The sequence below is a fragment of the Rissa tridactyla genome, chromosome 1, assembly GCF_028500815.1.
Source record: "Rissa tridactyla isolate bRisTri1 chromosome 1, bRisTri1.patW.cur.20221130, whole genome shotgun sequence".
NCBI lineage: Eukaryota > Metazoa > Chordata > Aves > Charadriiformes > Laridae > Rissa > Rissa tridactyla.
In genome coordinates this window covers 13,415,812-13,443,310 of record NC_071466.1, presented here as the reverse complement: position 1 = coordinate 13,443,310, position 27,499 = coordinate 13,415,812, and the positions used below count along the sequence as shown (strand labels likewise).

Genomic DNA, 27,499 nt, shown 5'->3' with positions numbered 1-27,499 from the left:
TATTAACCATCATTTAGATAGAAAGCCCAACCATTTTAAAATTCACCTCCCTCCTGTCAGAGGCCATCTGCTATGGTGGAGGATTCCTGGTCTCCTCTGCCCAGGCAAAACCAGAGCAGACTTACCATCGGTGAGACAGAGAGTCGGCTTGGAGGGATCAGGCCAGCAGGCACCGGTGTGCTTCAGGATCTGCCCATCAGTTTGTGAGAAGCCAAGAGCAAAGGGAGTGTGAAAGGCTGATAATCGCCTTGGGAACAGATTGGGCCCCTGCCGAAGAGGAATTTAGCACTTCTCCGCAGGCACCGCCTGGTCAGATGGTGCTCCTTCGTGCTGCAGCTCTCTGCATGCGGCCAGGCAGCCAACACTCACAGTGTCTTCCTAATATCTGTTCTCCTCCTCACGACTGCTGGAGTAGCTCCAGGGGTCCTTCAAGAGGGGGAATGAGAGGTCTCCACGCACAGTGGGACACGGGACACCCTACAGTGGAGCTGAGGGGACAGCGCTGGGGAGATGCCTCCGGGGCCCCTGCGGGAGCGTGAGGCAGCCTGGTGCTCTCGGGAGGGACTCACGACATCACCGATGCCTTCAAAGGCAAACCAGGGGGAGCAGTGTCTCAGTGCATTTGGCGGCTAGATTTGATAGCAACAGTGCTGTCGTTTGAGCCTTCCCAGGGGCTTACGATGACAGCGCGATGGAGGCAAGTTTCTAACGCGCCAACTTTCTAATGCGACAACTTCAGTAGCCTGCTGTGTCATTTTTGGTGGTGAGAGCCCAGCCTCTGAGAGGGGCTGAGGAGAATTAGCGCATCAATTAATGTCACATTTTACCACTGATGAATGGTGTTGAGAGATGGTTCCAGAGGAGGGCGCGCAGACGTGGCACTGCAACAGCTATTTGGGCTCCGGCAGCCACTTTTCAGTAAAGAAGGCTGGTAAATGAGGCTGGCAGTAGAATGTGAATCATGAAAAAAAGTCATTCATGCTGCACTGCTCATCACTCATCCCCCTTTTGTACCATCAAACCTCTCCAAAGCCATGGTCACTCAAGCGCCTGCACCAAGCACCAACGAAACTCAGCCAGGAAGGCATATATTTTATTTGCAGGACAACCTGTGTAATTTATCCCAGTGCAGAAATGAAGTGGTGACAAGGCATTTGGCCGCTGTGGAGGTATGGAGGACCACTGCTGGTTACCTTGCTAAGGAGCAGTACAGGGAGGTTGTCACCACCAACGATTTTAGAGCAAAGCAACTAGTGTATGAGAGCTGTCTGAGGAAAAATAAAATAATGCATCCAGATTTAAGTCAGCGGAGATGGCCCTGGCGTGTCCTTTGTACTCCTGCCGACGCAGGGGGTGTCTGCAGCGTCTTCTCCCCCATGCTCTGGTGAACTGCCCCACTGAGCTCCCAGCCAAGCAACAACCCCCACCCACTCTTCTGATAACACGTTTCCTATCACAGTCTCATCCCTGCTCTTACCAAGGACGTGTGGGCCAAGGAGTCCATTCCTGTCCTTGAGATCTCACTGTGACATTGCTTTTAAAATATTTTTGTGGTATTGAATAGATGTAGCTATCAGCAGCCCACATTTTGCAGTCTGCTGAAAGCTGGCTTTGCACTTCACTGATATCTAATATTGGAGTTATTTTTAAGACACATTTGTTTCTTGCTGTAAGAAAAGACCAAAACCTTACTACTTAATGCCTCCTTAGAGCCCACAAACAAAAGTGATTACCACCATGTGCCTGAAATCGCTACGTTTTGTTAAATCTGGCATGCCACATCCAAAGGAATTGCAGCAAGCAGGCTGCTTCGTGGATGATACTATGTGGAATCGCAACCGTGAGCGTGTCCCGGCTCCGCACGCTGCTAGGAAGGCTGACCAGATTTCAAATCTAGTAAAAGGTGGATACTGAACTCCTCTTAGCCCTTCCTGCTAATTGCAAAAAGCGGCACCATGATGCTGATTGTGAATGGTTTGGGAACAACTACTCAAGTTCCCAGTTCCTGGTCAAACGACATGAAATAAATCTCTATTTATAGAAAACAGTAATGTCATCATCAGCCTGACATGCTCGATGACTGTCCAAAAAATAATGGTCAAGTACAGAAAAATGCAGCCCTGCACCACCAACATTTTAGGTGACACATCTACATCTGTACTGTGAACCACTAGTGACATTACCCTTCTGCAGCCTGTGCAGTCCTGGTCTCCGGAGTTGGACCGGCCTCAGTGGGCGCTCTGAGAGCAGAGGTGAGATACGGCAGCACCCAGAGGCGCATCACTAACACCACGGTGGGTTACAATGATGCCCCATATCTGTGGTAGTGTTTTGCCTACTTGGCAGCTACCAGGTAGGTCCAGAAGTATGAGAACTAGGTTCCCTCAGGCTTCACGTCTTGTGAGATTGATGCTGGGGTCTAAGAGGATGGAAACCTGCAAAAATGGCTACAATATCTCAAACACCCCCTACTTTGCACCTTTTGACCTGATTGCCCATCATGCAGCTTTTCCAGCGTCCAATAAGTCACAAATTCACAGCACTTGCTTCTGTCTGTACTTTCCTCCTGTCATTACTTATCTTTATGTCACCTGAAAGAACTTCATCATCTTCAAGATGTCTATCTTACTGCCAAGGTTGGAGCTGGTCAATGAATTAAAATAAAAAATATCAGGGGTATACTCGGCCACAGAGACAAAGAAACAAATCAGATGATCTCGGAATAAGTCAGGCTACAAAAAAAATCACTGTGTGGTGGAAATATACTTGATTTATACCAGCAACGATGTCCTTCCCATCAAACCTTTTTTCAGAAAGCAGACATAACTGATTTGAGAGATGAAGAGCATAACGCTCCTTTCCAAATGTTGCCACGATATTTCTTTCATATAGAGGTTTGAGTGTATTTAGAAACATCTTCCAGAGCAACACTTTGTATTTAAGCAGTGATCTCCAGAGGGTGTTAACTCTGGAAGCAGATATAGTATTACAATGGAAGGTACTTGTAATTCACAACAGCCACTGAACACGATCTTTTTCTTTCAGTATGTACAGTTGAAGAAAAGCAGCACTCCAGAAATACACCTAGAAGTAAGCAAGTACATTCAGGCCTAGACATCCAGTTGCTCTGCACCCTGTAGTCTCTGAAAACAGTGAAAACAGGGTATTCATCACTGCAAGCCTAACTGAAGAGCACGTTGTGTTCACTTCACAGGGGCATGGCTACAAACTGCTGGGCTCTGTGGTCAGGCAGGCTTAAACCGCTTATTCATTTAGGAGATAGAAAGCTGATGCCGGTATTTTCGACTTGTTATTTTGTTGTTAAAAGGGCTCTGAAAGCCAGACACCTTTGTTTGAAAATAATATACTTGACATTCTTTTCAATAACGAATACTCAGAATTGTTTTCCTTATTTCTTTCAACTCTATTATCTAGGTGTTACATTAAGCAATGCCAAGCAACAACACTTGTCAAAAAAGTAGGAATTATACACAGACGTAAAAAATAACCCAAACCCACAAGCTAAGTGATGTAGAAATCTCAGTTAGTGCCCCAGTGAATATGCCATTTAGGATAAGAGTTGACTTGCAGAGGTATTTATATCTCTGAATATCCAGGTAGAAACTTAATGGGATATTCAAATGTGCTAAACCAAAAATGTCAATCAAGTGTCTAAGACTGCATCTTTAGGCATCAAAGGAATACCTTTGAAAATGTGGATTTTAGGCTTTCCTGAGATTTTTGCTCACTATCCCTTTAGCTGAGCATAGTCCTGGACTGGAGAAGAGAGACCCCTCCTAGGGGAGTGTCACCAATTCTCAAATTAATACTCTGCCCTGTTCACAAAGCTGCCTGGTGGTCACTGTAACAGCGACAATACCTTTCAGTAATTACGATGCTACGGTAAACAAGCTACCAAATACTCCTGTTTTGATTTAAATGATTTTCAGTATGAATTGCTTCTGGTATTACCGCCCTTATGAAACAACCATGTATTGTTACTCTAATCACACCAAGGAACCAGATAAGTGAGTTCAGTGCTCCCACACATCTGGGAAAGAGATTTCAAGAGCAGAAAAAAACAAAGGACTAAACGATATATCAGCTGGAGAGAAGAGCCCTAAAAACTTTGCAGCTGTTTATACATTCATGTAATATCAAATGTCTGCTACAGAGGAAATGTCTTTATATGTGTTAAGACCCAGCCTTTCCAATGCAGGTCCCTAGAAGGGGGACTGATTTCAGCTATGCCGGAGAGCTGAGGTTGCAGCTCTTCCAATGGCCATTTACGGGCTGCTCAGCACCACTGAAAATTGAAGCTTGTAGCTCGGTGTTCACAGACAGATATAAGGGTCTAACAGTGGCAGTACATCTTTCTCCATCTTCTTACAAATAAATAATACTCCAACCCCAAACCCTTTCCCAAGAAGAGTTTTTACCATCAAATGGGACAAATGTCAAAGATTTTGTGACATTCACTTAGGACTTTGACTTGTGAAAGGGTTTCAACAGAAAAGATGGTGGTACCTACTATGGTGGTACCTACAAGGGCATCAAATTTGGACAGGACGAGTGACTGAGGAGTGCCAGAGAACAGTTCCCTGCACAGCCTATGGACAATCAGTGGGCACAACACCTGAGCAAAGCTTTCAGAGCTGGGGTTTGAATACAGCTCTCGGCATAAACCCATGGACGGGCAGCCTTGCTGAACGACTGCTTGAATTTTTAATCACTCTATTGAATTCAGAAATCAGAGCAGGCAACTACGTTTGACACAGTAAATCATCCGAATATGAGCCATGTAATCACTTCTGATTTTACATGGAAAAATCTTGGATAACGTTGAGAAGGATATTAGAGACATTTGAATAACACTGTATTAAAGCAAGTCAAGCTCATGAGCAACAGAAAACACAATGCTTGGAAAAAGCAAAATGTGTAATACTGTCAGGAGGAACCTCTTCACCAAAGAGTTCACCGAGTCCCATTTGATTCAGAAGCCATTACCCTGCATCTGTATGTTAACGAAGCAGCTGTTCCACTGCTAATTGCTGCTCCAACAAATTGCTTTTTTCCAATTAAGATTTTATTATCGGATTTATCATCGCAAACAGAAATAGATGTATTTCAATTTTAGAAAGACAACAGAATGGTGCAATTATCCACCAGTCTTCCAGCTGGGCATAAATCAGAATCCAAAACTCCGAGGTTTTACAAGTTCTTCAGAAGTTGAGCAGATACCCAGATACACGCATTTTCTGTGAATGTCTGCCTCTGCAAGGATGCCCAGATTAGCCTTTTTAAAATGGGTTGCCTGGTTAAAGTCTAGACATTTTAAGCCTTATCTAGACATTTAGGTAAATGGCTTGATTTTCAGAAAGGCTGAATACTTACAACTCATCCCCATTTCAGTTCGGTAGTCTTAAACATTTGATGCCACAAGGTGAATTAATCTTAAACTAATAGTTACAGTTATCTTAAACAGTCCTCTACTATAAAGCTGCCAGTCAAAGTGGTAACTAGACTTCTAAATTAAAATTAATAGAGTTTTAAAAGTGAATTAAGCACTACTTTAGAAATATGGGATCAGAAGAACCTCGTAATAAGTGTTTATCTCGAAGTTCCTGTAATGTTCCACCATGGTTGGAAGCATATTTCTCTTCTTACTATTTCTGAATGTAGTAACTTACAGTAAGTCAACGAATACTGTGTTAACCACAGCAGAAATCCAAGTGCAGTATCCTTGGACAGAAGACGGAGGCTCTGCAAGCCTTTGTTCAGTGTTGCAGCAAGACCCTTGTTCATGCAGGTGCTTTGGTTTGCAAGTAGCTCCACTGAAGACAGTGGAAGAGCTCCTGTGCTGGGCAAGAACTCACTCAACTTTGCTGCACTGGAGGAAGCTGTGCAAGGATACTTGGGACTGTGGGGAAGAAAACAAAAAATAAGTATGGAGGAGACTAAGGCATTAGGTATCAAAAATTAAGAATTTGTCAGCTTCATAGACTCAGATACGTGATTTTGGAATGATAATGTTTCTAAGATACTGTGGTGGTCTCAGGAGAAGAGGAGAAGAATATTTCTAAGACATCTGTTTTTTTTTCTATTTCTTCTATGAAGACACTGTGCTTTATAAACATCTCCCTAGCTTGCAGAGGTGGCATTAAAAAGTCATGCAATACAGAGGAGTGATCCCAAGCTTTCTGATCTTTAGTGTGTACTATATGCATCTTTCAAAATACTGCTACCAGGCCCTCAAGCTCTGTCTTTACTGGACTGGGTGGATAATGGTATTTTCTCTTCACAGGAAAGCCAAATGGCTACCAGGAAAATAAAGTATTTATCATCCTTGCAGAAAGACCTGCAATTTCCATTTCAGAAATGGGGTGCACAGGCAAACCAAGAGAATTTCAAGGGCACATCTGCGTTGTACTACTGCTCCTGGCGAACGTCTGAGAGGGCAAACAGCAACCAACGATAATACACAGTAATCCTACAACTAGAGGACAGATAGCCAGTGCCAGACAGCTGCCCCTCTATCACTGCTGATTAGGAAAGATTATGGCTGTATTTATTTTCATATTAATTGTTTTCGCTGTTGTTCTCTTTACGAACGTAGAACACATTTCATATTTTTTAGTTTCAAAACACTGTAAGTTTTCAAGAAAAGATTTCACTGGCTTTTTAGACAGCTGGAAATAACTCTGTTATAACGGAGAAATAACTGCTTTAAGTACAAACAGGGCTATAACCATCCATCTATCAAGCATCATCTTAGAGAAATGGATTACAGAGAAGAGCCACTTTAGTTAATCAGGTTGGACTTTGTAATACTTTTGTGTTCCATAAATAATATTCTAACAGGAGCTTTACTGTTGGAGACCACTTTGAGCAAAAGGTGAAAATGAGTCTGTCCTTTACTACGTCAGAAAGTATCAAATGAAGAGACACACTGATGGCTATCTCTGCCCTTTGAAGCAAACTATTAGAAAATCAATCTCGTTAAAGATGACCTGCACCAGCCCCAGGAAAAACCTAGCAGCTTCAAAATCATACACCGACTGTCCGAAATAGCGAGGTTAAAAGGGCTAAGTCACAGAGATGCAAATGTGATTATTTTCTCTACTTAAAAAAGGGAAAAAAACCCACACTAAAATTTTCAAGGTCTCAGAGCTAATGACTTGGAATGCAACATTCACCAAGGAACTTTGCTGGAGACTACGAGGGGTATCATTAAGTGTCATGTAAGAACAGCATACTTGGGTCCTTTTATGTATTTGTTTTCACCAAAAAATGCCTGGAATATATCACATTGAGGTGAAGTATGGCAAGGCCAACAACTTTCTAGAGACTCTAGAAAGTAAGTTTTCCTAATTATGCAAACCCTTTGACCCCCTAGGAACCTTCTCTTCAGCTCCCCTTAGGAAATCTATCAATAATGTAATAATAGCAGTAAGTTAAAATGATGAATCTGTGGCAGAGGAATCCAGAAAGCTTAGGAACAATGTGTAGTCCTTATGCCTTCAAGCTCCACATGTCCTTCAGGAAGAAGTGAGCCTGCTAGGATGATCAGAAACTCAATGTCATTCAATGAGATGAGCACTGCCAAAGAGGCATTCCCGTGATGGATAGCTACTACAGCATTGAAGGCTGTAGGCAATTAGTAAACAGCACATCATGCAAGACAAAATTCTCTCTAAAGTGATTTGGCAAATTTCTACTGTTACGGAAAGTGGTAATGGAGTGTAATGGCCACATATATCAGATGGGGTCTCAGTCATTAAGATCTCATCCAAGACAAGAAAACACAATAAAATGGCTAGTCTTTAATTCACATAACAGGAAAGGATAAACACTGAGGCGATTCTGCCAAGATTTACATCTGTGGTTCCAGGAAATCAAGGTATTTTTTGGCTTGATGCTTAAGGTTAACAATCAATCTCATCTGGCTATTCACATATCATCTTTCATCCTGAAGGATTCTATAGCACTTAAAAAATAATATCAAATCAGGATCTCTAGTCACAGGAGCATTCATTTCTACTCTTCATTCTTTAAGACCGCCTAGCACATCCAACAGAGAAGTAATGGACAGAGGCAACTTGATGTTTTAAGGCCAGCACAGTTCATTTTCTGCCACTGTTACCATTAAATAAACATACAGTCAGCCAAGATCTTCCACTAACAAGTAAATAAAACTCAGTCTGGCTCTTGGGTTTCTACAGCTTTCTTTCTCTTGCTTGGACTGCAGGCCATAATCAAAACGCAGACACACTGAGATTAGGCATAAATAAAAAAATAATCCTTGACGAAAGAGCAGGGTGGACACATCTCTGCCCACTGTTCTTACATGTCTGAATATTAGCCACGCCCACAGAAAAATGACAGCTACACTAAAAAATCTATTATGGATGCAACTGAGGTTGCATGGAAACTCCATGCTGTAAGGTTAGAACTTCCAACAATAAAAAGGGATTAAGAAAAAAAAAAAATCTGTTCCATGTAATTGGTTCCTATTTCACAAACTATGTCTTTTGTGAACTCTGTCTGGAGCTAGCACAAGGACTGCTAAATATCCACAGCCCAAAACGACGAGGATGTATGTATTTTACAATAAGCAGGGTGCCTTGCATTCCAAAGTACATACATTTTTAATTCAAGTAACCCATATTTTGCCCTTCATTAATTTTTTCTCAGTTTCACTGCTTAGCTGGATATTATCTCCCCTATATAATTTTTCAGACAAAAACAGTCTTATGTGAAAGAACTGAGCGGTTCACTGGGAGTAATCTAGTATTATACTTCCAACAATGCCCAATGCTGGATGCTCCCGCGCAGGTGCAATATACCTGTCTGTGGAAGGCTAGTCTCCGTGGAGGAAAACAGTCTTTTTAACTTTATCAAAGTATAGAATTATTTTCCCTTCCTCCCCCAAGCATAAAAACTGGTATTACTTATCATTTTATCCCACCAAGTGTAACAGTGACTGCAATACCAAAACTCTCTTTTTTTAAAAAAGAATAGCTCTACTTCACATCACCAGAATTTCTGAACACAGGTCTAGGAAACTCTAGTACTATCACTCCTGCCTGAATGAAGGTAAAACCTTCAAAAACCTAAGAGTAAACCATACTTTTTAAACCATACTCTGACAACTCTTCCATCTCTCCCAACATGACGTCATTTACCTGGACCTGAGCAAAGCCTTTGACACTGTCCTGCATGACATCCTGGTCTCCAAGCTGATAAAATATGCGTTTGATGGACTGACAATTCAGTGGATAAAGAACTGGCTTGATGGCCGCACCCAAAGAGTGGCTGTCAATGGGTCCATGTCCAAGTGGAGGCCAGTGACAAGTGGAGTCCCTCAAGGATCAGTACTGGGACCGGTCTTGTTTAACATCTTCATCAGCGACATGGACAGTGGCATTGAGTGCACCCTCAGCAAGTTTGCCGACGACACCAAGCTGTGTGGGGCGGCTGACACGCTGGAGGGAAGGGATGCCATCCAGAGGGACCTGGACAGGCTGGAGAGGTGGGCCCATGTCAATCTCATGAAGTTCAACAAGACCAAGAGCAGGGTCCTCCATCTGGGTCAGGGCAATCCCAAGCACCGATATAGGCTGGGCAGTGACTGGCTTGAGAGCAGCCCTGAAGAAAAGGACTTGGGAGTGCTGGTGGACAAGAGGCTCAACATGAGCCGTCAGTGTGCACTAGCAGCCCAGAAAGCCAATCGTATCCTGGGTTGCATCAGGAGAAGCGTGGCCAGCAGGTCAAGGGAGGTGATTCTCCCCCTCTACTCCACTCTCGTGAGACCCCACCTGGAGTACTGCGTCCAGTTCTGGAACCCCTACTACAAGAAAGATATGGACGTGCTGGAACATGTCCAGAGAAGGGCCACGAGGATGATCAGAGGGCTGGAGCACCTCTCCTATGAAGACAGACTGAGAGAGTTGGGGTTGTTCAGTCTGGAGAAAAGAAGGCTCCGAGGAGACCTTCTAGTGGCCTACCAGTATCTTAAGGGGGCCTACAAGAGAGCTGGGGAGGGACTTTTTAGGATGTCAGGGAATGGTAGGACTAGAGGGAATGGATTAAAACTAGAGATGGGTTGATTCATATTGGATGTTAAGAAGTTCTTCACCATGAGGGTGGTGAGACACTGGAACAGGTTGCCCAGAGAGGTGGTGGAAGCCCCATCCCTGGAAGTTTTTAAGGCCAGGCTGGATGGGGCTCTGAGCAACCTGATCTAGTGGGAGGTGTCCCTGCCCATGGCAGGGGGGTTGAAACTAGATGATCTTTAAGGTCCCTTCCAACCCTAAAAATCCTATGATTCTATAACATAAGAAGGAGGGCTGCTGGCTTTTAATAGTTTGATTTGGAAACGCAAGTGACTGAGGTTCAAACACAGCTAAGAGTCACTGTTCATTAAAAATAAAACAAAATTGAGGGACTGTAAGTTACTCTTTTTTTTTTTTCCTATGTTCAAATTAAAAAAAGGCGAAGTTCTAAATTCTACTACAAGCAGAAAATACCTAGGAAACTGCCTTGAAGACATAGTTTGACATTTCTTTCTCCAACAAAGAGGAGAGACAAGGAATCACCTCTCCCCCAAATTCTGTTGCATCAATAAAACAGACAGTAAACACGGTCCTAATAATGCAACTTTGCATCCAAAGCAAGTTCCCTGGAAGTCAGCAGGATTTTTAGTATCAAATTAATCAGGAAAAGCTCAACCTGAAGAGCTGTCCTGATGAAGTTATTAATAGCTACAATCATGAGTGAAGGCAAATGAGCACTTCTCTATAAAAAAATGAGTCCGTATTCACACTAAACAGAAACCATGGGCTCAGTGCATCTCCAGAAATGATGCTTAGCACCTCTGAACAGATTGCCCATAGGTATCTCCACTGGAAACTGGACCAGGGACATGGGAGGACACATTTTTTTAGCAGGTCCCAAAATATTATGAAGATGTGGCTCCGTCCATCCTACTTGTGTTTATGCCATAAGCAGCTTGAAAGCTCTGTCACAGACTGGATTTGGTCTTTTTTTTACAATTTAACCAGCAGAACCATCTTCAGCAGCAATAAGTAATACATCTAAGGACACAAGTAGCGTGTTTTTTTAAATCTACCAGAAAGAAAAAAAAAAGAAGAAAGCCAAATAAACAGCAGGAGACCTTCCAGTTTTTAATGCAACTGAAAGATAATTCATCCTCCAATTTTACATATATCAGGAAGTATGGCCCATTTGATGGTGTTCTAATTCTGAATTATCTTGGATGAAGATGCTGGCCTTTCTATCTCTTCCTAATTTCACTGTGGAAGTAGTATCTGAGAACCTTGTCCCCTCTGCTGATTCACTGTGCGAGAAGGACGGGGTTCAGTTCCCCGATGCAGCAAGGCAATTTCTGGCCATCCCCGCACTTACTCTCTTGAACCTGATGGCTGCTCTTCTGAGTCTAAGCCAAATACCTCAACTAATCCATCACTTCACTGCAACACAAGATTTCCTAAGAAGCACACACAGAAACCTCAGATGCAACAGTCGCCTGATAACACTTTTGTGAAAATAAATTATTTAACCCATCTATAAAAAACTATTTCTTGGTTGCTTTTTTTTTTGGAAGCGAAAGTGCTGTGCAGTATGAAGACCCAACAAATCCCACTCGTGGCTGTGTAGGCAGTCCATAATAAAAGCTCTCCTCCTTTGCCAAGGCACTCTTCCTCCACCACGGCCAGATCTCTGATTCACGGGACAGGGAACCATTGACTCCAGTGCCCAAATGCTACCAGGAAACCTGTTTTGGAGAAGGTGCGTAGGAGTTCTGCACTCTCATTAGCTTCTGCAAGATTGATTTCCTTTACTTACGCTGCCTTGATTTCAGAGACTGATGGAAGCATGAATGGACCCACTGCGTATTCTCTTTATTAAGGATGTATGAGAGGATACTCGAGTTGTTTAGCTGAAAGAGAATGACTCAATTCCTTCTGACACTAATGTAAAAATCCTTTAAAGTGTAGGTCAGCCGCTTGGTTAATTTAGGGACACTGACAGCATAATATCAGTTCTTTTTAAGCTGCAAGCCTTTGGTTTTGTGCGGTTTTTTCCCTTCATAAAAATGCCCTTTCTTTGAGGAAACTCCACTTACTACTCAGTATGCCTGGATCCCACTAAAAGACTTTTTCCAGGACCAAACTCCAGCCATCCTATGAAACTGCCCCGCATAATTACCGTATGCGATGAGATGATAACCTTCTCAACATTCTTAACCCCAGGAGTGCCATTACTGCTCTTTTATAGGTTTGAAACAGAACTACAAAGAAGAGAGGATGACACATTTTACATTCCCGTTTTCATTACACATCACCAAATTTACTTATCAGAAGAATTATGAATGTTCCAAAAAGGAAAAAATAACCTTGGATGTCTGACTGAACAAAATCTGTGCATTTTCCACCTCTTTAAAGTCAGTCAGAGAGCTTCTCATATTCATTCTTTCAGGCTTTAGGCAACTGATATTCAAAAAACTGAAGATTTCATTATGATCTCTTGCATTTTCAGTAATGGTTTGATGGAGATTAACCTCTAGGTTACAGTGAAAGCTCTCACGTCTTCTGTTTGCAATGCCTACAAGAACTCTCCAGGTGCATAATATTATTCCCTTAAATGAAACCGAAAGGGTAACACAAAACTTTTATCATATCAAGTTGGACCATGCCACACAAAGTCATGCTAAGCCGAGAGACAAACAGACACAAGCAAGGTAGGGGCAATCAAACAAATTACTGCAGTTTACAGATTCGTCACTGAACAACTAACTGTGTGCATGCTCCTACTCTGCTGCAAATGCAAAGGGAAGCATGCAAATTTTAAACCACTCTCATGGCGATTTTTGCCCTGGAATGAGTCAAGAGCATTCGACGTCCATCACCATGCTCTGCTGGTGAGAGTAATTCATTAACCACAGCAGCTGTAGTATTTACATCTGTCGATATCCTCTTCCTACAAGTGCTGGGAAGAGTTCTCGAGGAAGGCATCAGTGCGGCGAGGAAGGACAAGTAAAACAAAAGACATTTCAGACCAAAAAAAAAATAAAATCAATACGTAGGTTGAAGAAAGGAAACAGTAATTAGATAACCTGTGACACAAATGCACTTTGTTTAAGCAGTGGGAGGAAGAAAAATCCTTGAGTAACTAGTGGAGGCAAGAGGACTCTGAAATTTAATTGTGGTTTACTAGAGGCAGTTCCGTCATTCTGGGAAAGGAAATAACGTCTCTGGACTTGGACTGCCAGTCTCCAAACTGCGCAAAACGATATAAATAGAAGTGACTTAAATCACCCATTTTAATCATGATTTAAATCAGCAAGCAGGAAACATTCATTTAAATAATCAATTCTAATCTTGTTTTGCAGCTGTACTTTTTAGTAATTTCCCTAAAGTAAGTTTCAGTCCAGTGGTTGGTAATCATTAAAACACACTGAATTGTAACTAAACTGTAACTATACACTAAATTGGAAACCTTTTTCTAACCAGGGCTGTACATTAAATCTGCACATGCTTTAAAGCAGTTGTATTCTTTGCTATGCTGGATTTGTGATTTTTTTTTTATGTGTTAGATTAATTTTATCACCTTATATTTTATTCCCGTATCAAATTGCACTGGAAGGCTAACTAGAATTCAATTACAAAGTCCATAAACAATATTTTAAAACCATGCATTACTTACTATGAAAAGATAGATTAAGTATAGGAAAAACACAATACAAACTGATTTATTAAATTAATGAAATGCTAGTCAGTGAATGGAACTGCTAGTTTCTAGTCACTCTCTCTCAAAGTTCCAGATTTTTTGAATCTCAGCCTGTTCCTCTCCAATCCAGTCTGATGCCACACAAAGTCCATTTTCCTGCTTTTTTTACTTTCAGGCATCTTTTAGTGGATCAGGACAATTGAACAAGGAAAAAAAAAAAAAACCAAAACCAAACTAAAAAAAAACCCTAAAGACAAGACTCAGGCTAACAAAACTTGGTCCCCTTTGCAACCTGGTGACACCCAGCCATTCAGGCAGCATTGACTATTGCATTGCATTTCTCTTGCTTCAGTTGAGGCGTTGGAGAGTGCTCAGGTCTTCAAAGCTGCTCTTGTGAGAGCGAGGGACAGTGCTGGGGCAGGAGGGCGACATCCTCCAGCTTGCTCCTTGCCGTCTGGGCTACCTGCTGCGTGGTGAAGGCAAGGAGGAGATATGTTGGCCAATTATAACAGGAAAATGGTGGAATTTACAGCTCTGTCCCAGGACCAGCGCTCAGGAAGGTGAGCCCGTCTGCCACATGCGAGGCTGTGGGGAAGGCAGCAGAGTTTTGCAGTTCTCCTTTCAGCCTGAGCAAGAGGCGCACCACAAGTTCTGGTAGACTTGGGATGGATGAACTCATTGGGTTTCCTAATAAATTCATGCAAGAATCACTGTTTTGAAAGGTCTGCCACCATGCAAACATTACTGGATTGCTCTAGGAGACAGTAAGAAGAAACTGGCAGTGCGATCAGTGTATAAACATATTATTCCAGAAATCACTGTCCTTTTCTGATTGTGCTTCTACATAAGACATAGACAAGGATATTGGTTTTCAGGCATTTGTAAAATAGGGATGTTAGAGGACATCACAGAAATTTATTACTCAAAAGAAGCTGGCTGAATCCATACAGTATTGAGGATCGATATATCAATTTCATAGACTATAAATAGATTGGGATCATGCTGAACATCAGAGTGACATCGCGAGTAAGGTATTCTATTTGCACAGATTTATTCTCGCTTGCACTCAGTGCATCTTAGTTCAGAGAAAGCAGGAGCCAGGAACAAGTACATCATTAACACAAGGCAAACCTGTTTTGGTGCCCTGTGGGCAAGAGGGAGCCCCAGGGACCCCCCCAGCCTCCACCACAGCACAGCAAGGGGCCGTGCTCAGGCATCCTCCTAACGGCCAAACAGCATTGACACACGGCTGTAGCCATTTAAAATGCAAATGTCATTAATTTTACTTAATGAAGCACAACACTTTGGTTTGAATATTTACAATTCGAGTTCAACGTACTTAGTATTTTATGCCCCGGCTCTGAGCACTCAGCAAATACAAGCAGTGAAACGTGTGAAGGGACACAAAGGTTATGCAGTCTTGCTTAATGTGTGCTACTGAACAAATGTGACATAATTACTACTAGCAAAAGAATTAACTACTTTACTATGAAAAAAAATAAATATGCCAGTTCTCTTTCACACATTATCTCTCCGTTGGAAATTTCAAGTGTTTTTTCTCTTTACGCATACGGTTTTTACTGGATTATGCAATGGGCGAAGATTCAAAACAGCTCTCCAGCCATTAGGAAGAGAAGATACAAACTATGCCTTATCTTAAGCTGCTGCAGAGAAAATGACTGACATGAGGAAAACAACAACAACATAATTACAGGATTTAATGAGTTGATGTTTTATGAAGGATGTATTTTTCTCCAAATTTGGATCTGTGTTGTAAAAACCTACCATATAAAACAAAACCCTATTGCAGAGCATCACCGCAAAATTAAGATTTCATATAACTCTCTGCCTACTAACCTACTAATGAAGTGTGTGCAGAAGCAATGCAGTCAGAAGGCACAAAGAGCAGCCTGTGGGATTTTCAAACATGATCCCATGGTGGAAGATGTAACACATTGTGCTCAGCAACATATCTAATAATGCAACCAATTATAATACTAGAACATCATAATTGTATTCATTCTGAAAGACAGTGGTAATTGCTGCCTTTTGTTCTGGAGTGGGACTAGTCGACTTTTTAAATTGTGTCGGATCTAAACCCCTGGGTGGGTTGCAGACCATAAAAGTTCTGGAGTTTGTTCTGGAGTGGGACTAGTCGACTTTTTAAATTGTGTCGGATCTAAACCCCTGGGTGGGTTGCAGACCATAAAACACAAGGGAAACGGCAGCACGTTGGAATGTTGCCTCTGCTTTTAGGATCTCAAAATCATTACCTGTTTCTTTTAATCTCAAAATGGGGCCAGAGCTAGATAAAACGGAAGGGATCGGTGATGATGATGATGATGATGGTGGTGGTGGTGGTGGTGGTGGTGGTTGTGGTGGTGATGGATGGGGCTTTGAGCAACCTGATCTAGTGGAAGGTATCTCTGCCCATGGCAGGGGGGTTGGACTAGACAACCTTTACGGTCCCTTCCCACCCAAACCATTCTATGATTCTACGAATACATGATAGTTTAAAAGTCACTCTCAGGATGGCAGGTCTGAGCTTTAATAAAAGTAAAATATTTAAGTTACATTTATCTTCAGTTATTAACTATACTTATCAACGGTCTCTTCGATCTGCACTTTCTATAGAATATTCTTCATTATTAATGGAACTGAAAAATGCATTTTTAATGTAAAGTACTGACAATATTGAGTTTTTCTCTGCACACGTTCAGAATTATATACCCATATATTCAAAATACAAATTACAGAGCTATACCAGAAAGCAATCTGCTGAAGCACAGGTTATTCCCATTTTTTTCTCAAGCACTTTCCAATTTTTCTTCTTTCTTTACAAAGAAATGAGTACAGTAATGTATACATAAATATATATGTATACATCACAGCATCTTTTTTTTCCCCCCACTTTTGCTATTCAGTCATTAATAATGCAAGGGACCATTCTATGCTGATTTTTAAACCATATGATCCTAACTAAATCAACTGAGTTACATCAATGTGCAGCCGGTAAAGAATTCAGTTTTCAGGCACTGTGCTATATTCAGCCTGTATTTGCTGGACATTCTCCTTTTGCCATAATCAGATCAAATTTCTTTCCTCATAAGGACAAACACAACTAAAGAGATTTAAAACTCTTAGATTGGAATATACTTTCCCACAGAAGGGAGATTTTGTTCAACGTATTGATTTTTAATACATTCAGAGGGGAGCTGCATTCGTTTCTTCTGCTGGTTCTTGTTTCTTCTTGTGTATTCGGCTTTGGCCACAAACTGGGACAGCACTGAATAAAGTGATGGTGAGAAACATTATTCCTGTAAGAAAGACTATTCCACAGACCCTTGCTTGAGTGGGAAATTGTGTATTCAAATCCAAAGGGCCTTGGAATAAATCTTCTCCTGGTATGAAATCAAAGTAAAAAGTGAGGCCCTGAGGTCCTGTCGTTCAGCAGATAGGTAAGTCCTAATTCAAAGAACTTCTGCAAAAGTCCACCCCAACTTTTGCAGTTGAAAAATATAACTTAATAGTAAAGACACGGTAAAGATAACAATGATGATTTCCCTTACTCTTTTTTAAAAAATCTGAGAGCGCGACCAGCGCTTTCCCCTTTCTTGTTCCTAATAGGTGACATACCAGGCTCGAGGTACAGAAGAAATTTCCTCTTCAACATACTGTTTTAATATCAATGGATGCACCAGTTGTTGTTCTGTTGCAGGGTGGACATGGCACTACAGACGGTAGCGGCTGCCTCTGAGAACCACACAACAGACTTTCCAGAGTAAATGAATGATAATAAATAAATAAAAGAAAGAGGCTGGTGAAAAAGAATTTGAAGATCCCACTGGATTTCGTTCTCTAAATCCTGAAGGGGTAAATGTAGCCTGCAATCCCACCCAGAACTACAAAAACACTATTGTGTTGTAGAAACCCTTTACGGGGACAAAAATTTTGACAGAGAATACTTCACAATTTTGGGTTTCTAACAGACTTTGCTGAAAGGCCTTTTAGGAAGCCTTCCAAAAAAAAATAAATATAGTCTATCAACTGGATTTATCCAATTCATTGGTAGAACTCCAGGAGATTTGGGTTCACTGATGTCCTTTACAAAAGCTACACTGACTGTCGTATTGGCCTAAAATTCCTGGAAGCATCTTTTGAGATGTTCCTGAAGAGTGCTGTCAAACACTCTAGGTTATGCAGAACTGAATTTTGGGTTGGGAGGAATAGTCTTACTAAAAAAAAAATTTTTAGAAAGTTTGTGATGCTGAGACTTGTAGAAAAGGTATCATGTACCACAGTGGGAAAAACTAAGAACACTGCTTCTGATTGAGACTATTGTTGAGAGTAAACACATTAGTATATTTTGATCCAAAATACTCCCATCACAGTAGCCCAGAAAAAGATGCTGTAGGTGAAAAGACCTTCCTTAAATCAGAACACAAAGAAAATCTAAAATAATTCCTCCATTTACTTCTCTTGTTAAAATTCAGTCTCAGAGATGTCACGGCCTTGCACAGATACCCACCTTTATTTGAAGAAAAAATAAAGTTTAACCTACATGTGGAACACACAGGGAACGACTAAAGTGACTTAACATGCAAAATACATTGTCTGTCTTCTCTTCTACTGAAGAAGTGACTAGAATCCCTAATGAAGCTCAGCACACCTCTCTCTTTCATATGCTCAAAATGCCCTACTTTCCTCACAGCGCTGCCTGCACTAGGAACGTCACCCGCCCAACCCAGCTTCTCGCACCCAGCGCGCTGCGCTCCTTTCCAAAAAAACTTATCTACAGCAACAGACTCCGGTTTATTCATTCGACTGTTTTTATTGGATCCTTCTCTCCTTTATCCTCCTGCAGACTTGAGTTGAGGATAATGCACATTTCTGCTCCATACAAATGTACATTTCTCACCAGGAGTTGTTGGTACTTTCTACGTGCTGGCATCTGGGGAATATTTTTGAGAGCCTCAGGCAAACTGTCTCGTAGATTTAGACATTCCTTTTATATTGAAGAGCTTGTGCCTCTTTTTGAACAGTTCAACAACTGCAGTGTAAGGTCTGCCTTTTGGTTGCTGCCTCATGGCAGTTAATACAAGTAAAACTGAGAACCTAGATAAACACAAGAAAAGGGATTAAAATTAAAAACAAATAAGAAAAGGTGTGCATACACCTTTTCTACGTGTATGGCAATGAATTCAGACTACAGTGTCTCTCCATATAAAAATAATTCAATGCTATTCCGAGGTCTTGCCGAACAATGAATTTTACAAAGCTGTTTCTCACAAAATACAAGTGCTAAACCTTCTTCCCCAGTGACCTTCCAGTACCAGACTACCCGAACATTAGATCCAACTTTTTTTCTGGTAAGATTAAATTAAATAGTTTAATATATGACACACCTCCCGTGCAGGCTACAGTTTGTTACAGAATACTAAACAATACATTGGGTGTCAAAAGACTGTCCAGAAATAAATTATTTTTAATGAAAAGATCCTACAGATTGAGTTCTCCTTCTACTATGAAGAACAAATGAGGGGAAATGGTAGGAGCCCCTGTACATTGCCTCTTCTGCAACAAAGAACACAGACTACCTACTTTTCACGTCTGCTAGCACAACTATGTGACTGGATCTTCATTTCCAGATGTCCTAGCGGAGAAAAACCTCAAACACATGCAAAAACGTTGCAGCGTGTGTGTGCATGACAAGGCATCACAATGACAGACTGAGAAGCAGCCGCAGCCTCCACTAACCCTCCTTCACCTTGTCGCTGAGACATTAATCAGGCTCTGCTCCTCTGCAAGGACTTCAGGATGTTTTGGTCAATGTCAACTCTGGGAAAATGAGAAGTTTGCCCTTTTGACAAACTTGCCTTGAGACACATCTTCACCAATTATATCTAGGGGCTGTTCAGAAGAAAGCTCTAACTGTATGTGATTTGTACGAAGGGACTTGACAGCATAAAAAATGACCAATGACTCACAGAGTTCCCTTTCCTGTGTTTTACCGGCCCTTTGTATCTTGTTCAAAAGTACTATGCAAAGCTGCAGCGTTCATCATCAATCCACCTCCTAACAGGTTCCTGTGGAGCTGAGGAAAGCTCCCCAGGGCTCTCTGAAGCTGCGCTCTTTGCTCTTTGTAAACCCAGAAGCAATTTTGATCAACAGAAGTACAATGCTGGGACTCCGGTCCTAGAGTCCTATTAGGTTTTAATAGCATGAGAGGGTTGCTCTCGGCACGCCAAGGCAGAGCAGGTGAAAACTGCAATGGACACTACTTCACCGTTACCAGTACTGCCGACCTGGAGAATTCAGGAACCGTGAGGTTGCCCTAACCAGAATGAGATTTATAAACAAATGTAAGCAATAAAACACACAGGGTGGGCACATAAGCCCAGATAAGTCTTTTCCTTTCCAATGATTTCTGATTACAGTCCCCAGACCTCATGACATAAGGAAGTTCCCCATCCCCTTTCTTCAGCTTCTTCTCCACCACTAGCTTCTTTCTGCACCGCAGTGTGGGTGAACTGAGCCTGGGGTGGATCTGCTTCTCTTGCACTGTGTCTGCTACAAGTTCACAGTGCTGGGACACTGGAAGTGAGTGCCACCATGCTGCTCTTGCATGGTTTGGAAGATTAAAAAAGCTTCCCCTCCTCTCCCATCACGCACCTTCTCCATCACCGAGTCTCCCCATCCATCACCTTCTTCTCCCCGTGCCTACGCACACAGCCAAAGCTGAGGCACTTGCTGTGTGATATTTCTGAAAATGTTAAAGCTCTGGTTCCAGGAGCCTGAACAACGGTAGTTTGTGCAGTGTTTGGATTTCAGCCCATACCTTATGCCTACACCTACACTGCCGTATTTAGTCAGGCTCTGCAATGCTCCCCATATCAGTAGCTAAGTGCTGACCGGCTGGCTGAGTTTTAGCAGCATATGATTTAAAACTTTTGACACACACTTCATACGAGGATGGCAGAAGCTATGTTAGTGGAATCATGTGGCTATGGCCCAGAAGTAAAGACAGTAAATAGAACATGGGGTATTTTTTTTTGTTGTTAGAAAAAGGCTGTGAGTTGTCCAACAAAGCTGAGGCTAAGATGCAAGAGAAGTGCAAAGCAGGACCGTCCCGAGGTTGTATATATGATGTCTCCTTGGGCTGGCACAGAGATTCTCACTTGTTAGACAAGCCCCTGCTGTGGAGAGGTCAAGGAATGCAGCTGAGCATCACCTGCAAAAGTCAACGGGTTTTACTGTTTATTCGCCAAACCTCTGGCTGTTGCTTGTACGGAGGGTCTCCACCGCTTCACCCCGCTCTCCTCCTGGCTGCTGCATGTGGCCACCCCACCCCAGCTGTGCTGCCTGCCCCTGCTAAGCCTCCCCTGGGAAACACCCCCCCAAGCTGCAGGAGGCTGAAGACAACAGGATGCACAAGAGCCTTTGCAGCACAGACTCCTGGAGAAACCCCCACAGCCTATTTATACACCGACAGCTGCCGCAGAGGCAGAGCAGGCTGAACGCTTGCAGACTCAGGAAAACAGCGCAGCCTCATTGCAGGAGATCATTGTAATACACAAAATGTATAGCCCTTTTTGTTCATCCTTAACGAAAAAAGCTTAAACCGATCAATCTGCTCTTCGCGATGGCTACAACCTGTTCCTCCTTGATGACTTCTGAATAGTGAGCATTTGCGAGAGCCCAGAGCAACTGCGGCGAAAAAATACTGAGACCCCGATTTAAAAAATGACTGGCAATTTTATCTGCTTCAATACCCGAGTGGTGGATGTTTGCAGTCGATTAGTCACTGCAGATTACTTCTCAGCCCACGTGGCAACAGGTTTTTTTGGTTTTGGGGGTTTTTTTTGTTTGGTTGGTTTTTTTTACTGAGAACAAGGAAAACCAGGCCAGAATGGTGAAATTCAAGTCTAATTTTCTGATGTCCCTACAAATATGAAATTGCCTGTTTACCTGTAAAAAATACGGCTACACATCTTACGATTGTTATGATAAAAGTAAGAATTGGTGATTAAAATGGTACTTTAAAAATTGTATTAGGATTCTTTTAACACACAGGAAAAAGAAAAAAATAAAACCAAACAACTAAAAACCCTACCAATGCCTGGCACCGTATTCCTCTCAGCTTTGAAATCTAATCATTAAGTAGTGTCAGAAGAATATTCTTTCTCTGGACACTGTGTTCTGAAAGACAATTTAAGTAATAACCGGATTTTCTATGTAAATTAAACCTCGATAAATCTCGCTCAACATCTTTTTTTCTGTGTAACCTCTTCAGAAAGACACACGCTGCATTTTACATTTTTCATTAATGCACCAAATCACAGGAGGTTGAAAAGGTTAAAGATGTTTAATTGTTACTAGATGATAATCAGTTAGAAATTATATTCTAGCATGTAACTGGCTGGCAAAGATGTTGTATTTTGAGATACATCCCTCCTAATTCTTCCTTTCCCTTTGGAATTTATCATTAAGCTGCATGTATGTGTCTCACGTGACACTTAAGGCCAGGAATCAATCTGAAAAGCCAAATCTGAAAGCTTCTTGTGATTTATCATTTTCCGTGGCCAAGTAAGGGAATAACCCACATGACTTCTTTGGTGGAAGAGACCAGCTTTGCTATTTCCATCATTTATACTGTAACAGCCCTCAGAGGCCCCAAATGTGGACCAAAACTAATTGTTCCAGACCCAGGGCAAACAAAAGATGAAAATAAGCTGCAAATAAGCCTATATATATGTATTTCATAACTCTCTTTCCTCTGTCTTTACTGAAAGCATTGCTGAGCTGGGGCTAGAAAGGCAAAGGAAAGGAGAATAAAGGGACTTCTCATGCTAATTTTCCCGTGATGCCTAGAAGTGGTGGGGGACGGGGGACAGGAGGAGGACAAAAGGGACAAAGTCATGGTAATTCCCACCCTGAAGCCTCCCCCTCCTTTCTGGAGCCACATATCCTACCATGCTGGTGGTGAGGCTCCAAACAGCTATGTTAAGGCACCTAAGATCTTTCTGTAGGACCTTCAAAGAACCAGTCCCCCCTTCTAACTAAAACCATTCCCCCCTTCCCCCCAGAATGGGAAGAACTGCCCTCTGGAGGGGTTCCTCTCTGTGCTTTCATTACAGAAGGATGCTGAAGGGTTTCTTTAGGCTTCTGGTTTATATAAGTTCTAATGCAACTTGTGTATTGAACAGTATATTAATAATATTTCTTATACAGAACAAGTCTCTGTCTTCCTGGACATGTTAAATGGATTGGTTATTGCATTTTGAAAGGTATTTAGATGCTGTGGCATTAAAGGTTCATGTAAAAATCTGAATACAACAAAACAAAATGCAATTTAATAGACGCTGCAGCACAGACATTACAGTATTTCAGGCACCAATTTAAGTGGCAAATAGAATTTTTCGATAACCTTACGCCTGCCTTTGTTAAAAAAAGAGAGATAAATAGGCACAAGAGCACAATGAGCTGCAAAATGTATAAAAGGCTGAAAAAAAGCTGCAAAATATATACAAGGTTATAGAACTGGATGGAAAAAGGTCATTCAACTTGCAGGACATTTTGAAATTTGCTCTTCTCTGGATACCGAGTGATATTGCAATATCTGAAAACCTGTGAATGGGCACGAGCTCGGGTCCTTGGGCGGGCTGGCAGGGGGGTGGACATGGAGAGCCCTGGGAGCCGTCAGGGTCCCCAGACCCCACTTCCCCGTGGAGAGCAGGGGGTGCCTCGGAGGTGGCAATGCTACTGCCAGAACCAGGGAACCAGTCCTGCAGGTTTGGGGCCTGAGGAGGTAATGAAATCCCCACGCTTCCCCCACCAAAAAACCACGGGAAACTGCTTTTTCCCCTGACTGGTTGTCTCAAACCACAGCAGCTCCTTCTGGCCTTGAAACCTACGACAGCAGGTATTGCTTCCTTCTTCGACAGGGAGCAGACCAGGCTGTAATAGGTGATCATCATCTAAGAGTAAAGCTACAGTGAAATCTTTGAAAGCAATCATAAAAATCTGTAAATGTCTGTCTGGAGTCAACCACCAGGGATAACCCAAATAGCATCACAGCAGCCTCTTGGAACAGAGCGATACAAAACCAGGCACTGATGGAAACCAGAGGACAGGAATGGTACCCCGAGGCAAAACACCTCGCCCTGCACCAGGGAGCCCTAAATGTAGGTGAAGATCTCAATGAAAGTGGAGGACAAGTGAGAACAACCAGGGCTGAAGCTGTGTCCTCCCGCAGAGCCGTGGGCTGCACCTTTTGCTCCTCAAGAGCTGCTGAAGACGGAGCAGCAGCAGCAATGCCAAGTGTGACTTTGACTCTGCGAGTTGACTTTGGTGATAGAGCGCATTTACACTGAATGCAGATGGCATTTCCGTGAAACCCAGTGCCGCAGCATATTACATCCTTCTAAACAATATTATTAAACTACCATAATAATCACCCTGCTCTTCAATCCAAGGCCTCAAAGCACATTACAGGCAGTAATGAAATAACTCAGACAAGACCAGTGAGAGGAAGAAGGGGATCATTACTGCTGCTGCTCGCAGTCATAAAGCTGTGCTTTCAGACACAGAATTTCATTTTGAGGAGCCAAGCACACAAGCGTCGCCACATACTTCACTCCACTGAAGTCAGGTAGGGATCCTGTCAAGGATTTATCATCGCTTTCCTGATGCTAAGTATTTTAGCTGAAGTTTCAGGTCTTCAGACTCTTCTAACTACAAAAGACTCTCAGCTTTCATTTACAAGAAACAAAATGAAAACAATCCCCAGAAAAAAACTATATTTGTGGATCTGAAGTTGGAAAATCTGTTCAGTCTACCCTGAGACAGAAGGCAAATGAAAACAACAAAAATGTATTTTCTTTTTGTGCTTTGGATACTCCCACTTTCTTAAGGAGCTACAATATCTTCTTGGGGGCTGAGTCAGGATTTCTGTCCGTTTGTGGCTACCAGCCCTGCAATGGTGGCATAAAGTCAGCTGGCTGGGACAAAATCCTGACCTCTGCACAAGGAAGCTGCCCCAAGAGACATCTCCGGATCACACAAGAGCCTTACAGCAGAGCTAAGGAGGGGATTCAGGTCTTAATTACCCCACACTTCACATTAGCGAGGAATTGTTAATACACAAGCAAGTTAACTGGCAATTAACTAGAGCAAACGTGAGGCAAGACCTTGAGGTTCAGACTTGGAGCTGGAGTTCAGAGGAGCCAAGTTCAAACTCACAACTCTCTCATAGCCTTCCTGCATCACCTAAAACCAGCCCCTCACCCGTGAAGCTCCATTTTCCAAAAGCACAACTGCCTCTGACTTAGTACATTGGTTTCTGTGCCGTTAGCAAGGTTTCACCAGCGGGTAAGGAAGTGACCATCTCTCTGTATGTAGGGCAAAGCCCATGACTGGACGGGAGAGCACCAAGCAACAGCCCGGACATCAGCGCTGTCGCTTTGGTGGGCAAACGTGTGACTGCAGTGCTAAGGCCATAGATCACACTGGATCTTTCCTCTTCTGCGTTACACAACATCCCTCATCCGCTGCGACTGACAAACCCAAATCAGTCGGGCCTGCAATGTGTGCAAATATGAAATCAGTGGTAGCAAAGGGGAAACAAATGAGAGTTTCTAACAGCATCTGCTGTACATTTCAGAAATATAACTTGGGTCTTCTTTATTTTTTTTTCAGTATATATTGTGAAATTTAGAAAGCTAACGTTGGTCTAGGTTGCCTACCCCCAAAATGCTTGCTCCGTTTTCAGACCCAACACCAATTTTTCCAGCTTTTGACAGTAAAGGAAGCATTAAATGGGGTGATTGCCCCCCAGGACAAAAAACTTCCATCTCTATCCATAAAAACAACCGAGTAATTTGTCCATGGGGAAGGCGGGAATAGCCATGGTGGATGACAAATGGCTAAGCCATATGCCTTCACTTCCTATCTACAACCAAAAAGAAATCCAGTGGTTATCACCTTACTGTGGAAGCCAGAGCCACAAACAAGAATTTTTGTGAATGATATTATGTCATGTCTTCTCTGCTGCATCAGCAGCTGCTGTTGCTCATATTGGGAAGGTCCTTGGAGCTACCCTGGACCCCTGCATCTGCACCTGACTCTGGTCTTTCCTCCATGCTGGAGACTTGGGGAGGAAGGACTTTGGAGGTCACTGTTGGACTGTGACCATGAACGGCTTTATGGAGGCAAACAACCTGCATTTTCCTACTTAAAAGTCAATGACAATCTGGCACTAATTAAATCAGTGCTTCTTTTCCCCTTTCTGCCTTAAAGAATGATGCTGTGTTTAATTAATTAATAATTGGATTAATGCACTTAAGTACCTGCACAGGGAGAAATTACTAGGGAGTAATGGGCTCTCTGTTCCAGCAGAGAAAGGTACAACCAAAGCCAATGGCTGGAAAGAAGAGGCAGACAAATTCAAATGAAAAATAAACCAGACGTTTCAAAGAATGAAGGAGATCAGCATCAGGAAAAAAAGGCCTTAGAGCCTTTAAATCAGTATCTTCCTGCAATACAGGCTGTAGTCAAACACCAGTTGACATCGCAGTGTAGGAGCAATTAGGTGACTCTCTACAACTTGAAGTGTGGAGAGGGTCAGAGTAGGTGCTCTAATAACCCTCTGACCTTAAGACTATGAATCTGTTCATTCACTAGCCTATCACACTGCAAAAGCCTCTGCTTCCATCCCTAAAACAGAAAATATCACAAGCAGGAAAAATAGAGGAGTTCTCATGCGCTATGCTGTGAGGTCTAGGAAAAAAATCACTTCCATCAGCAAATAAATAAATAGAACAGAATTGGAATAGCGAATAGCACAACAGTATCAAAAATTTAATACAATAATAGCAGAAAAATAATGGTATTACAACTATAGGAAAAGAACTATCATCTTCACTTATTTTTTTTCCTGAAGTTAAAGTAATTCCTTAAATGCAGTAAGCTTTTGAGGGGCAGAGAATTAAATAATTGTCATTTTTGTCTATGTTACATTATATTCCCCTAAAGGGAGGAGATATATATGGGAGGAAGGGGTATTTAATTCTCATGACATGATCTATGGTCAATATGCTGGAAGGCCATGGAAATTAGCACCAACTGTTATCTTAGATGAGAATTTGTATCTAATAGTCTCATACGAACCCAGCTAAATATATTTTCTCATTTCACACTCAGACAATCACTAAGGGTTCAGTCCCACACCCATCTGCAGCAATGGCAGGAATCCCATTGACTTCACTAAGAGCAGGAGAAAACTCATTCCTTGAAGGTGTGACAGCACAATTAGAGTCACTTTTTAAAACGTATCCATGAGACAAAAGACTGAGGTTTGTTTGTTGTTTTGTTTTGTTGTTTGTTTTTTTTTAAAGATTAAATTAGCAAAGGAAATGAACTTGGGCTGCTTCTGCACCAGCTCTGAGGGAGACCTAAACAGCCTGGTGTAAGTGCCAAGGGCACAGCACCAAAGCGTTCAACCCCGGAGCTGTGGTATGAGACCACACGGAAATCTGGGAAGTAATATTTTCAAAAACATCTAAAATTGCTTCTCAAAAGTCACTTTTAAAAATCATTCACAGGCGGTTTTGGTGATTTTACCTGTGGTCGTTGTGCCACCTATCCTACAAATCAATTTTGACTGGGCAGAATGAAAGATGGCAACACAATTCAAGGTGGGGAAAGGATAAACTCTGAAGTAATAAGATTGGGCTGTTATTCATTTACG

At 42.2% G+C, this 27,499-nt stretch overlaps 1 protein-coding gene across 5 annotated transcripts in view; it reads right to left on the bottom strand.

Moving 5' to 3' along the window:
- FAT3 (FAT atypical cadherin 3) overlaps positions 1-27,499 on the bottom strand; it is a 357,170-nt gene that overhangs the window by 190,864 nt on the left and 138,807 nt on the right. The window contains exon 4 of one of the 5 annotated variants that reach the window (XM_054187686.1): positions 5,788-5,920. The exons of 3 other annotated variants lie outside the window; for them this stretch is intronic. In XM_054187686.1, the coding sequence (XP_054043661.1) occupies positions 5,877-5,920 (44 nt within the window). In that variant the 3' untranslated portion in view covers positions 5,788-5,876. Of the gene's footprint in view, positions 1-5,787; positions 5,921-18,513; positions 18,868-27,499 lie in introns of those variants that run through there. One more of the 5 variants, XM_054187687.1, reaches the window with a different exon arrangement.